At 34.9% G+C, this 13,051-nt stretch overlaps 1 protein-coding gene across 2 annotated transcripts in view; it reads left to right on the plus strand.

The window, feature by feature from the left end:
* Window positions 1-13,051, plus strand: part of SMC4 (structural maintenance of chromosomes 4) — a 40,007-nt gene that overhangs the window by 3,508 nt on the left and 23,448 nt on the right. For both annotated transcript variants that reach the window (XM_077880143.1, XM_077880145.1), the window contains 4 exons: window positions 1,285-1,461; window positions 8,355-8,519; window positions 8,769-8,896; window positions 12,218-12,358. In XM_077880143.1, coding sequence (XP_077736269.1) covers window positions 1,285-1,461; window positions 8,355-8,519; window positions 8,769-8,896; window positions 12,218-12,358 — 611 coding nt within the window. The remainder of the gene's footprint in view (window positions 1-1,284; window positions 1,462-8,354; window positions 8,520-8,768; window positions 8,897-12,217; window positions 12,359-13,051) is intronic.

Consider the following 13,051-nt stretch of genomic DNA (forward strand, 5'->3'; position numbering starts at 1 on the left):
TAGAATAAAACATTGAGCAGTTTTGGTATCCTAAGTGCCAACTAGGTATTCTTTAACTGTAATTTTGGGTTCGTTTTTAAAGTTCTGTTTTTATTGCTTTCAGATAAATTACCTAAATTTGAAAATATAACAGATGACTAATTTTATTATCCCCGTTATTTTAATTCATATTAATGTTATTAGTTTGGAATATGAAAGAGCTCTGCTTCAGTTTAAACCAACCTTTGTAAATGAATAAACTACCCTTTAAAATTGGGGAAGGTTAAGTTAATATGTTTATTTTCTAGAAAAGGAAACAATTTTAGGTAAAACGTCTAGATTATTTAAATGGTTCTATTGTATTCTTTTTTCTCTCGTCTTTTGAATAGCTAACTTTGGGGATTCATGGCTTAAAAATCACTGATTGGAACCTAAGAATATAGAAAACTGCATAATGAAGCAAGGATGTGACTTGGCTTCCAAGTTTTGTTTTTTAGATTTTTTTTAATATGAAGTGCTTTAATTAAATCTACCTGGTGGCATCTATTTTAATTTTGTTTCTTAGTGCTTTTCTGTCATATAATGTAGGTTGGAAAATGATTGCCAGTAAATCCGGTTTGATTTCTTTGCTTATTTTAATTATGTTTGATGCACGTAAATTTTTAAAAGCCATAATTTCAAAATGACAAAACTTTTAAAGGAAAGCAAGTTTTAATATTAAAGTAGATTTATACTTCATTCTTTAAAGTCCATTTTATTTTATTTTTTTAGAAATTGGGAGGAATGTAGTTGTCAATTCTTTGCAATTCTTTATACCTTCCGTTAACATGGCATATTGTTTACCAAAAAAAAAAAAAAACAACTAAGCCATGTTACGCCATTACTACCTTCTTTTCCTTGGATCATCTCTTGTAGCTTTTTTAATGGACTGGTAATTTAATCTGTCAACATTATTTAATAATTTGGGTAAGTTTGTTTCAGATAATGTGAGATTCTTGTCCCCCTTCAAGTGCTCTTTTTTCAATCAAATATATTTTTAGACTTGTTTGAAGGTGGGCTTTTTGTTTTGTTTCTGTTTGGCTTTTTGTTTTTCTGTTTTTGTGATCTATAAGGAAGGGATCAAAACTTGGAATCTATTCTTTGCTAAAAGGGTTATTTCTGAGAACTATTGCCAGTTTATATGCATAACCAATTGAAGTTTTTTAATCCATAGAATTAGCTTGAATATGGATAGAGTGAAATTTGGTGCAGACCTGTGACTTAATACCAACAGTTGTTTTCTGGTTTTGTTTTTCTGCAAAACAGGAAGGGGATGATTATGAAGTCATTCCTAACAGTAACTTCTATGTATCCAGAACTGCCTACAGAGATAATACATCTGTCTATCACATAAGTGGGAAAAAGACAACATTTAAGGATGTTGGAAATCTTCTTCGAAGCCATGGGATTGACCTGGACCATAATAGATTTTTAATCTTGCAGGTAAGTTTATTAAAGACTTCAGTGATTCTCTTTTCTTACTTCTTTTTTTCAATAAAGTTTAGAGGGTTTCCCCCTGTTGGATGAATCCTGTGTTTTATGAGGCCTTAAAGTACTGTAGCAGCACATCATGGTTTACATACTACAGTCAAGATGCGAATCATTATTTGCTGCTCTAGAAATTTAAGGAAATTCATTCAAAACTGCTTTTACCATGAGATACTCATTTTATATTTGGATGACTGACGTACTTGTTCCGCTCTAGCAGCACGTAAATATTGGCGTAGTGAAATAAAAATTAAACACCAATATTATTGTGCTGCTTTAGCGTGACAGGAATATAACAGCTATTTATTGTGCTATTCTCCTTTAAGATAACATTTTAAATGAGATTATCTTTTAGTAGTCCTTTACTTTTGTTCTTATCTCTAATACAAGCACAAAAATGAAAAGAACTTTGTATATTTGGTGTTTGAAATTTTTACTTAAGCGCCTTACTAGTATTTTTTTTTTTTTCCTAAACACTTAGCATGGTTAACTAAAAGCCAATTTTTGTTTTGGTTAGAATGGCCTCCTTGAACCATTCCCATGTTGAAAGACAGAAAGTAACTCGTATATCATTCTGAAGTATCACAGTTCTTAGTCTTTTTAGAGGGAGAATAGAACTAACTACCTGATGTTAAGTTAAATTTTATCAGAAACCCTATGTTCTTTGAGAAAAGATGTTTTACCTACCAACCCTTGCTTAGTAGGAAGAATACTTCTGTCTTACCTTTCAAGATGTTATTACTGTAAAACATGGCTTTGTCAGATACATTAAAATTCCTTTTTGATTTGAAGCTACTTTCTTTTCCTGTCTTCTATCCAGAATCTCCCAAGAGTATGATAGTTAAAACTATATTGTGATGTGAAATAGCTGCTATATTCTTTAATGTTTTATGCTACTGATTTTAAACTAAGTTGGAAATTTTGATTTGATATTGAAAGTTTCGTTAGGATGCCTGAGTGTTCTCAGTCAGTTCCCATTGTTCTAGAATTACTTATATTACTGTCTTTTGTTACCAGGTATGGTACATTTGTAATACTTCTGTAACCCGGACTTATTTAAAAGTTGGGAGAAATCAGCTCCAGATATATTTCTAAACAGAATTTGAATTTACATAGATGTGAAATTAAAGCTGTGTATTTGTGTCACGTGGACTTTCATATTCTGGGATTTGGTTTGGTGAATAAGTTGGATTATAAGTTACATCACTCTAATATTATATTTGATAATACCATTGTGTATGAACCTACACTTGTGTTTATCTTTTGTTTAGTATTGTCTATTTACTGTCATCCTGGGGTAATTGGTCAAAATTTTACACCTGTGCCACGATTCCTCAAAACAAAGTGGACTGCATTTTAACCCTTCTAAGAGCAATTTTTTTCCCCTTGGTGCAGCCTCTATATAATTCCATAATAAAGGAGGCCAAATAAAATCCTAACTTCCAAAAGAAATAAATTTTTTAATTGTCAACTTTGTGTTAAACGTGTACTTCTGAAGTACCTAAACTTAAGCTATTTGTGCTCATGTAATCACAAACTTTTTCTGTTCTTTTAACAAATTATTGAAAACATTTTTAACATCAAGGTAAATATTTAAGTTTACAGATAGGAACCTTAGGAGTTCACCTGTTAGGAAGAAGAAACAGGGATTAGACTAGGTAGAAATAATGATGCCCTATTTAAAAGCTTGAGGGATAGTGACAGTGATTTATATGGATGTTTAATTCCTTTTCAAAAGCTTAGGCTCCTGCACTAGCTTTAAAGCACTTGAAGGTAAGTAAAAATATGATTTTTTAAAAAATTCTCTCCCATATAACATTTCTCCTTTGAATAAAATTTATACATTGGCCAGTAGTAGTGTTTAACAGCCTAAGTAATCTAAGTAGAGTGAAATTTTATTTTTTAAGATTAAACAGCACTAAATTTTAGAAGTCCATGAGGATAAAAAATATTTTTGCAGTGATTATATTGACTTAGTAGTTTTTGAAGTAGATATTTCTAGTATTTGAATTCATTTTAAATTTCATCAGTTGATTCAAATGAGTACCTAATGAGGCACTATGCTAAGATGGTATAAATGATGCAGAAATGGTTAAGCCCTGTTTATGTCCTTAGAGGCACTTACACATGCCTTCAGAAAGTGTTAGATTGGGTTACCTGGGTGGCTCAGTGGTTGAGCATCTGCCTTCGGCTTAGGTCATGATCCTGGGGTCCTGGGATCGAGTTCTGCATCGATCCCCCCCCTGTAGGGAGCCTACTTCTCCCTCTGCCTGTCCTGTGTCTCTCATGAATAAGTGAATAAAAAAATTTTTTTCCAAAAAGTGTTAGATTTTAATTGGCCATTGTAGTCATGTTTATACATGTCCCCATTTATATATACCTTAATTTCAAAGCCTTTCTCCCCTTGTAATAACTGTTGGTGTAAATAAGTAGGATTTTATTAGGTCTCCATAGCATTTCATGGTAACTATGACTTAGGAGATTTAATTGGTGTGGATGCATTTGCTCCAAAGTTAGAAGAATGAGAACCTTAATGTTTTTATGATGGTTCAAAATTACATTAATGATTGCCGTCTCAGGAGTGATTTTGTAAATTCCTAAAAGCAACTACTAAGGCAGTTTTAGTTTTGCCAAAGTTTTCAATTTCATGTACTTTTTGTCTTCATTATTATAAAACCTGAATTAGAATTAGAATTTTAACTAGGAACCAAGATTTTTTTTCTTATTTAGTAATTTGGAAATTGGATTAACCTAGGTCCAAGTTACTTCTTGATCTCTTCTTCCTTTTTCTTCCCAGTGTACTTCTCCTAAGCTTGGCATGTCATACAAAGTATGTGAGTTACAGTCTTTCAGCCTGTAGAAGTAAGCCTGTGCCATATCAAAAGACTTTTTAGCTCTATCAGTATCCAGACGTGTCTGATTCAACAGTCTCAGCTATGAAAGAAAATAGGAAGCTACCCCTAAGCAACCAGAATAGACATCAAGCAGTCTACCCACTAAAGCATTGTCCTTTCTATTTATGTATTTATTTTAGGTAGATACTAACTTGTCATTTGGTTTCTTGGTCTCTGGCAGCTGACAAAGAGCAAATTAGAATAAAAATTTATTAGCAGAACATAAAGAATAATGTAGTACAGTGGAAAGTAAAAAGATTATCAAGACAATATAAAAATATTATCAAGACAATATAAAAATTCAAAGCCTCAGGGCGCCTTGGTGGCTCAGTTGGTTGAGCATCCCACTCTTGGTTTCTGCTCAGGTCATGATATCAGGATGGAAAGCTCCAACCCTGCATCTAGACTGTGCTCAGCAGGGGGTGTACTTGTACCTCTCCCACCTCTGCCCTTTCCAGTGTGTGCGGGTGCTCTTGCTCCCTCTTAAATAAATAATAAAATCTGTATATGTATATATACATATATACCGTAGAGACCAGTAAATTAGGGCCATTTAGTTCTAATGCAAACATCCGTATTTCTTAGAAGAGTCCTTCAGGCCTTATTAGGAAAAAAAAATTTTAATATAGCTATGCAGTTGAGTTTCTTGTGGTTCATTCTTGCTAAAATTTGGATTCCATGTGAATAAGAATAAAGAGCGTCATAGCTGTTTATTTCTTAGATTTTTAAACTATTTCTGTAAAATAGATTATCAAAGAATGGTGTAACTGAATCCCAATATCCTGATTTGCCACCTATTTTAGTAAGTTAAGATTTAAGCCCTTGGTATTAATACGTATTTTATTGAAATATATTTGCAATTTTTGTTACTCTTGAAAAACCATACTTGGTATTTTATACAGTTGCTTAATGTCTCTGATATAATTTAAAGGAAGTTTGTAGTAAATAACAGCCAAAAAAAAAAAAAAATGCCTAAAACCTTATTCAGTCTGCTGAAGGTATAGAAGCTAGAGATAATTGTAGAGGACTATGGCCTTTTACTGGCTTCGGATGCTAGCGTTAAGCAACTTGAAATATTTTTATGTCTTCGTGCTACCATGATATGTGATTTGGAGCCTTAATATGGAAGGGTTATTTTAAGTTTATGATGATGCTTTAAAATTATTTCTGAAATGTGTGGAGCTTATTGCCCTAACTTAAAACTATATTGTATAATTTCACATGGGATAGGTGTGTTGGGGGGGGTGGTGATCTTTCAAGCATAGACTGAACTCTAAGTATATATGAAATGGTGTAAAATGGAAAAAGAAGAAAGCACATAGTAGCAGGTGGTAAGGCAGGCAAAGAACATTGAGGAACAGAGAGCCAAAACAAAGGTCCTAAGTTGTCATTAGAATACCACAGTAAGTCAAGTGACAGGTAGAGAGGCCTAAATGTTCTAATAGCCTGTTGAATCTGTGGTACTAATCTGATAATAATAACTGGCTGGAAAAAAAAGTGCCATGAAACAATCTAAAACTGAATGTTATGTGATGTTTGTAATGTAACTATTTTGATTCATAATGTCATTGTCTTCATTTTAGCATTTTTATTTTCAACAGTCTGCAACATTGTTAGAATGAAAAGAAATCATAGCTGAATAGCCATCATTTTAACTGAGGAAAGAGGAACAAGTAAACCAAAGAAGTAACTGCTGTGCTTTACCCAAAGCTAGGCAATCTCCTAATAGTGTTGTTCCATTTCTTCAGTAATTTGGCCAGGAAAAGTGTGATGCCTTTAGGAATATTTTTGTCAGCGTAAACTGCTACACTGAATCCTAACTTCTGGCTGTCTGAAAACTATATACTCAAGTAATAATATCTTATGCCCATTTGACTAAGATGTAAGTTCTCTTGGCGTAGTTTTTCGGCCTTCTAAAACAGGCAGTAAATTAGAATATCAGATGTCAGATATTTTGTGTTTGGATTATAAACCCAAAAAAAGTTAAACTACTACCTCAACATCAGTTCTCAGCTGAATATAGTCTTGCATCCTTATGCCCCCAGGACATTGAACATTGTCTGGAGACATTTTGAGTTGTTACGGCTGGGGAGTTAGGGGGTAGTATGCTTCTGGCCTCTAGTGCTTAGAGGTCAGAGATGTTGTTAAACATCCTATGATGCCCAACATAGCTCCCCATACCAAAGAATATCCAGCCCAAAATGTCAGTGGTGTGGCTGTTGATAAACCCTACCTAGTTATCTTTGAATAAGACTCTGCTTCTTAAAAAAAAAAAAAAAAAAGACTGCTTCTTCAAGGACTGACTTTTCCCTGTTGTAATCCAAAACTTTGGACGTTATTCCAGGTTTTAAATCCTAAGACTTTATAATACTGCGAACATTTGGAAGGACCTGATAATTGGAAGCAGAATAAAATGTTTTATGTAAATATCTACATATTTTAGTTTAAACGCTAACTTAGTTAAAACAATAACCTAAACACACTGGAGGTTACAGAGAAATGAAAAATAACAAGCTCTTTGGATAACCTTTTACTTTGTGTTTGATAATCATGTTCTGTTGTATGGTCAAACTACAGAAGAGTGATAGTATACAAAAATACTAAAAGTTATTCAATTCAAAGCTTTTCAATTGTTAGATTTAAATTGAGCTGTTTTTAAGTTTATGGGGGGGTTTTGTTGTTTTTTGGTTTGAGGTTTTTTGTTTTGTTTTTAAGTAGGCTCCGTGCCCACCATGGGGCTTGAACTCACAGCCCTGAGATTAAGATGGCATGTTCTACCGACTGAGCTAGCCAGGTGCCCCGATTTTTTTTTTCTACTTTATATTTATGTGGGAGCTCTTGGTAAATATGACTCTTAGTCATTACATTAGCAAGGTTTACCCCAGATTTTTTGAGGTTTATTCATAAATAAATATTTTAAATATTTAAATTGAAGGAGTAACATGCTTTTTAATGTGTATTTTTTCTTGTTTTTTTTTTTCACCCTTGCTATTTTGCTGAAATAAAGGCATATATTTTTTTCTACTTGCTTGTTCCTTTTCTTTTGTTGTAATAGCATAAGCAGGCTACTCCTGTGAAGTAAAGTAGCAGCGCTTTGCCTGAGCATGTTCAGACAAAATTTTCTCCACCATGAAACTAAATGGCTGCCTGGCAGTCAGCCTTGAAGGTTACTGATTGTGCATTCTTTTTCTTCTTTTTTCTCTGTAATTAAATCGCATAAATACAAATAATATGTTAATCTGAGAATTTTAATTGCACTTCAAAGCTGTTATATTAACGATTGCAAAAAAGGTTTCCAAATTCATATGTACCATGATCTTTATTTTTCTGTCAGTTGGATATCTTGTTATCATAAGAAATAGGTAATTTTCTTTATTTAATGGTCTTGATTTTAGAAAGTTAGAACATTAAGTTTGAGATATCCTTATAAAGTCTAGCACTTGTTAAGGAACTCAGAACACCAGGTTTATACAGAAAGTTTAATAATACACCATCTTGGGGCAGGATTCCTACTACAGTTGAGCTGTGAAGGATTTTTTTGAAAATTCTTTTTCAGAATAAGAGCTCTACTTATGTTATTAATAATTGATAATGTTACCAAAGTAATTGTAAATTAAATTCTTTTGCTGAATTTTATTTCATAGAAAAGTTAATATTTTTTTATATTGAATGAACTTTTTAGATTGGGAATCTTTCTTTGGCTCTGATATGTGTATGTGACTGTATATTATAATTTTGTAAGAGTATAAACATACGTTTCTTACCACCTGTGAAAATGAAAAACCCTAACATCAGTGGAGAAAACATTTTTATTTGTATCTTATTAAATCCCTTTAAACTACTGCTTTACATCATTTACTTACTGGTTACTATTGGATTTAATTGTTTCTAATTCTTAAGAGTGATGTGACTAAAAGGTACACAGTAAGTTTGTAATACAACTTTTCTTTTAAGGGTGAAGTTGAACAAATCGCTATGATGAAACCAAAAGGCCAGACTGAACATGATGAGGGTATGCTTGAATATTTAGAAGATATAATTGGTTCCGGACGGCTAAATGAGCCTATTAAAATCTTGTGTCGGAGAGTTGAAATATTAAATGAACACAGAGGAGAGAAGGTGAATATTCTATAGACTCTTCTTGCAAATTAGACTATTTTTTGTATATTGAACAAATTCTGAGTCAAATACTAAAGTTAGAATTGTTAAATCTTTACTGTTTTAGATTTAATTTTATATTTCTTATTGACATTTAAATAACCCATTTTTTATTAATATAGTTAATTTTGTTTAATGTGAGTACATTTGAAATGGATGCTATCCATAAAAAGTACATTTGAACAATCTGTATATTTTAAATTTTTATAGTTAAACAGAGTAAAGCTGGTGGAAAAGGAAAAGGATGCCTTAGAAGGAGAGAAAAACATAGCCATTGAATTTCTTACCTTGGAAAATGAAATATTTAGAAAAAAGAATCATGTCTGCCAATATTACATGTAAGTACATTAATTTATCAGTTTTTATTAGTTTCTGACATTTAGCTGTTTTTCCTGTATTTAAGAAAAATAAAGACTGAAGTAGAGAAAAATTCTAAAAATTACTTTATATAACAAATTCATTAAATTAGGGGTTTTTACCGTAGTATTAAAGTTGATGCTTATTTTTATATCATTTTAATTCCAATATAATCATCTTAGTTTTAGGTATACACTGTAGTAATTCAACAATTTTATATTTAGTGCTCTTCCTTTTAATCCACTTCACGTCTTTTGCCCATTCTGCCACCCACATCCCCTCTTGGGTAACCATCAGTTTGTTCTCTGTAGTTAAAAAAGATCTCTTGGTTTGTCTTTCTTTGTTCCTTTGTTTTGTTTCATTTCCTAAACTCCGTATGTTCGTGAAATGATATTTGTGTTTTTCTAACCTATTTCACTTAGGCACTCTAGATACATCCATGTTGCTACAAATGGCAAGATTTCATTCTTATGGATGACTAATATTCCATTGTATGTATATGTACTACCTTTTCTTAAATATTTTTTTTAATTTTTATTTATTTATGATAGTCACAGAGAGAGAAAGAGAGGCAGAGACACAGGCAGAGAGAGAAGCAGGCTCCATGCACTGGGAGCCCAACGTGGGAATCGATCCCGGGTCTCCAGGATCGTGCCCTAGGCCAAAGGCAGGCGCCAAACCGCTGCGCCACCCAGGGATCCCTACATTTTCTTTTAAATACTTTGAGAGTATACACACTTGAGCCAGGGGAAGAGGCAGAGGGGGAGGAAGAAGCAGACTCCCCCTACTGAGCTGGGAGACTGACCCTGGAGCTTGATCCCAGGATGCTGGGATCATGACCTGAATGGAAGGCAGACACTTAACTGTGACTGAGCCACCCAGGCATCCCATACCACATTTTCTTTATCCATTCATCTATCAATGGACACTTAGGCTGTTTCCATTAGTTTGGCTATTGTAAATCTGCAGGAAACATAGGGGTTGATACACCTTTTTGAATTCATGTTTTCATATACTTTGGATAAATTCCAGTAGTGGAATTACTGGATCATACGGCAATTCTATTTTTCAGTTTCCTTCCCCAGATTTGAGAAATTTTCAGTATTATTTCTTCAAATACAATTTCTGCCCCCATGTTTCTCTCTTCTCCTGAGATTCCTATAACCTATGTTTTTAAAAAATTTTTATTTATTTATTTATGATAGAGAGAGAGAGAGGCAGAGACACAGGCAGAGGGAGAAGCAGGCTCCATGCACCAGGAGACCGATGTGGCTCCAGGATCGCGACCTGGGCCAAAGGCAGGCGCTAAACCGCTGTGCCACCCAGGGATCCCGAGATTCCTATAACCTATTATGTTATTACATTTAATGGGAACTAAGTCTCTTTTTTTTTTTTTTTCCTTTTCAGCTTGATTGCTTTCCATTACTCTATCATCCACGTCATAGATCCATTCTTTTACTGCTTCTATTTATTCCCTCCAGTGTATTTTTAATTTGAGTTGTTGAGTTCTTCATCTCCATCTGGCACTTATTTTTACGTCTTTGGTTTCTTTGTTGAATGTCTCAATGAGATCCTCCACTGTTTTTCTCAAGTTCAATCAGGATCTTTATGACCATTACTTTAAGTTATCTATCAAACATACTGCTTATCTCTGTTCTATTTACCTCTCATGAGTTTTTTCCTGTTCTTTCATTTAGGACATACTCCTATGTCTTCTCATTTTGTCCAACTCTGTTTATCTGTGTGTTAGGAAGGTCAGCTTTGTCTCCTGCTCTTGAAAGTAGTTGCCTTATAAAGAAGAGGTCCTGTAGTGTCCTGCAGTGCAACAGAACTTGACACCACAGGAGTGTCTCCTATGTGTATTGCATGTGTCTCACTAATGTGGTTGCACATTTGCCTTCATTCAGTCCAGTCATCTGCAATGGTTCTCTCTGCCTTTTGGGCAAGGTTTGTTCCCTGTGTTGTTAGTGAGCCAATCTGGGGACACTTCGGGCTTGACTTGAATCAGATGAGGCATTTGCCAGAGATACCGTGGCACTGAACTGCAGGGCACTTACCCTGTTGTCCCTTGAGAAGCTTTCATTGGTAGGCAGAGCCTGCAGCCAGACTAGATGTCTGTTCCCAACCCATTGCTGGGGTTCAGTCAGACTGGTGTGTGTGATACCCAGGCCAGACGTCACTTTGGAGTGGTGCTTGTTCCTATCTGTACTGTTTGTACATTGCTAGGCTTCTAGCACTGCTTTGGAAGGACTCTGGCCAAGGGTATATTGGAGGGGGCAGGACTGCAAGAGAATTCGGGGGTGGAGGGTCATGCTCTTTGCAAGGTAAGTGGAGAGTGTTGGCACTGCCCTGGTTCACGTAGGTGTCCCCTATATCTAGGCTGGAAGATAGAGGAGGGAAATGGCGCCTGCCAGCTTCTTTGTTCCTGGTAGAGTCTCTTAAAGGTATCTGCCTCCAGCACGTTCTCTGAGATTAGTAGATAAAACTCCTTTTGCGTATATCCCAATTTTTCAAACTGTTCCTTCTGTGCTCTACCTCCGTGGGAACTTTTTGTTGTGCTGTCTCTTTAAGGGTCAGATCTCCATTTCCTCTCATCCATTTCTGACTGCTGATTTTGAAAGTTTCAGGTGTGACACCTCACTGTTTATAAGAGCTCTTGAAATTAGGCCCTCTAGTTTTCAGAGCCATATGTATTAGGCATTCGTCTTTTCCCATTCCTGGGATTCTTGATGTGAGGGTCTGTTCCACTCCTTTTTTCATGTTCATGACACCCCTCACTTCCAAGGACATTCTCGTGGATCCCTTTAGTCCCAGCCACATCTCTACCCTTCCTGCCATCACTGTGGCCGGCCTCTTTGTTACATGTAGCCCTGGGTCATGTCCTGCCAGTCTTTGCAGTTACTGGGTTTACATTGATGTGGGTGTTATCTAGTTATATCCTTAGGACGAGGTGAACCTAGGATCTTCCTACTCTGCCGCCTATCCCTGAAGTCCTCAGAGTTGACGTTTAAGTATCCTACTTTAAGTTGGGAAGTGGGTTCATAGCTGTTCATTAATGTTAATAATTCTACATAATTATTGCCTATAATTCTATAATAGCCGATCTTATTTTGTCCTAATTCTAGCTTTGACCCTGAGTTAGGTGTGTGCTGCAGGGCTCCCTGTCTCTCCCCCCAAAGCCCTAGGTAATTGTAAGTTGACTGCAGTTAAGAATACTTTAGAAACAGCTAATTTTACCAAAACTTACTACACAATTTTAGAAATGGCATTTTGGGATCTCTGATTCTTTTTTTTCCTTCTAGTTATGATCTACAAAAACGAATTGCTGAAATGGAAACTCAGAAGGAAAAAATTCACGAAGATACCAAAGAAATTAATGAGAAGAGCAGTATATTGTCAAATGAAATGAAAGCTAAGAATAAAGCTGTAAAAGATGTAGAGAAGTAATAACCTTTTGGAAAGTACTAAAAGTATTTGGGTTGAGTTCATGATTTTACATGTGCGTTTATATATAAACTTACTGCTAGCACATAAGTATAATGGATTTGCCAGCATATAAAATGGTTTCCTTTTTCAAACAAAAATTTTTTTAATTATTTTTTTTTTATTGGAGTTCAATTTGCCAACACACAGCATAACACCCAGTGCTCATCCCATCAGGTGCCGCCCTCAGTGCCCGTCACCCAGTCACCCCATCCCCCCACCCACCTCCCTTTACACCACCCCTTGTTCATTTCCCAGAGTTAGGAGTCTCTCATCAAACAATTTAATTGCCCTGCATCCAGTTGATTATTACAAATAGAATGTCCAACACTGGTCTTAAAAACAGCAGAGGATGCTGCCACCTAGCGTCAGAACACAATAACAAAACATCACAGCAAAAATTAACATTTAACCTGACAGGTTAGTTGTCTTGATAGTCCACACATCTAACTGAGGTAGAACTAGGTTACTCTAGGTAGTTTTGTGAGGTTGGTGTGTTTTTGGGTTTGGTTTTGTTTTGTTTTAAGTTTTATCCTGACCTTTCTCTGTGTCAGTATGTGGTGACACCAATATCTCTCACCTATGTGATTTTTTTTTCCTTTAAAATGAGTTTTACTTAAATTTATACTAAACTCTTCCTATACCTTCACATT

Source organism: Canis aureus, chromosome 31, assembly GCF_053574225.1.
Source record: "Canis aureus isolate CA01 chromosome 31, VMU_Caureus_v.1.0, whole genome shotgun sequence".
NCBI lineage: Eukaryota > Metazoa > Chordata > Mammalia > Carnivora > Canidae > Canis > Canis aureus.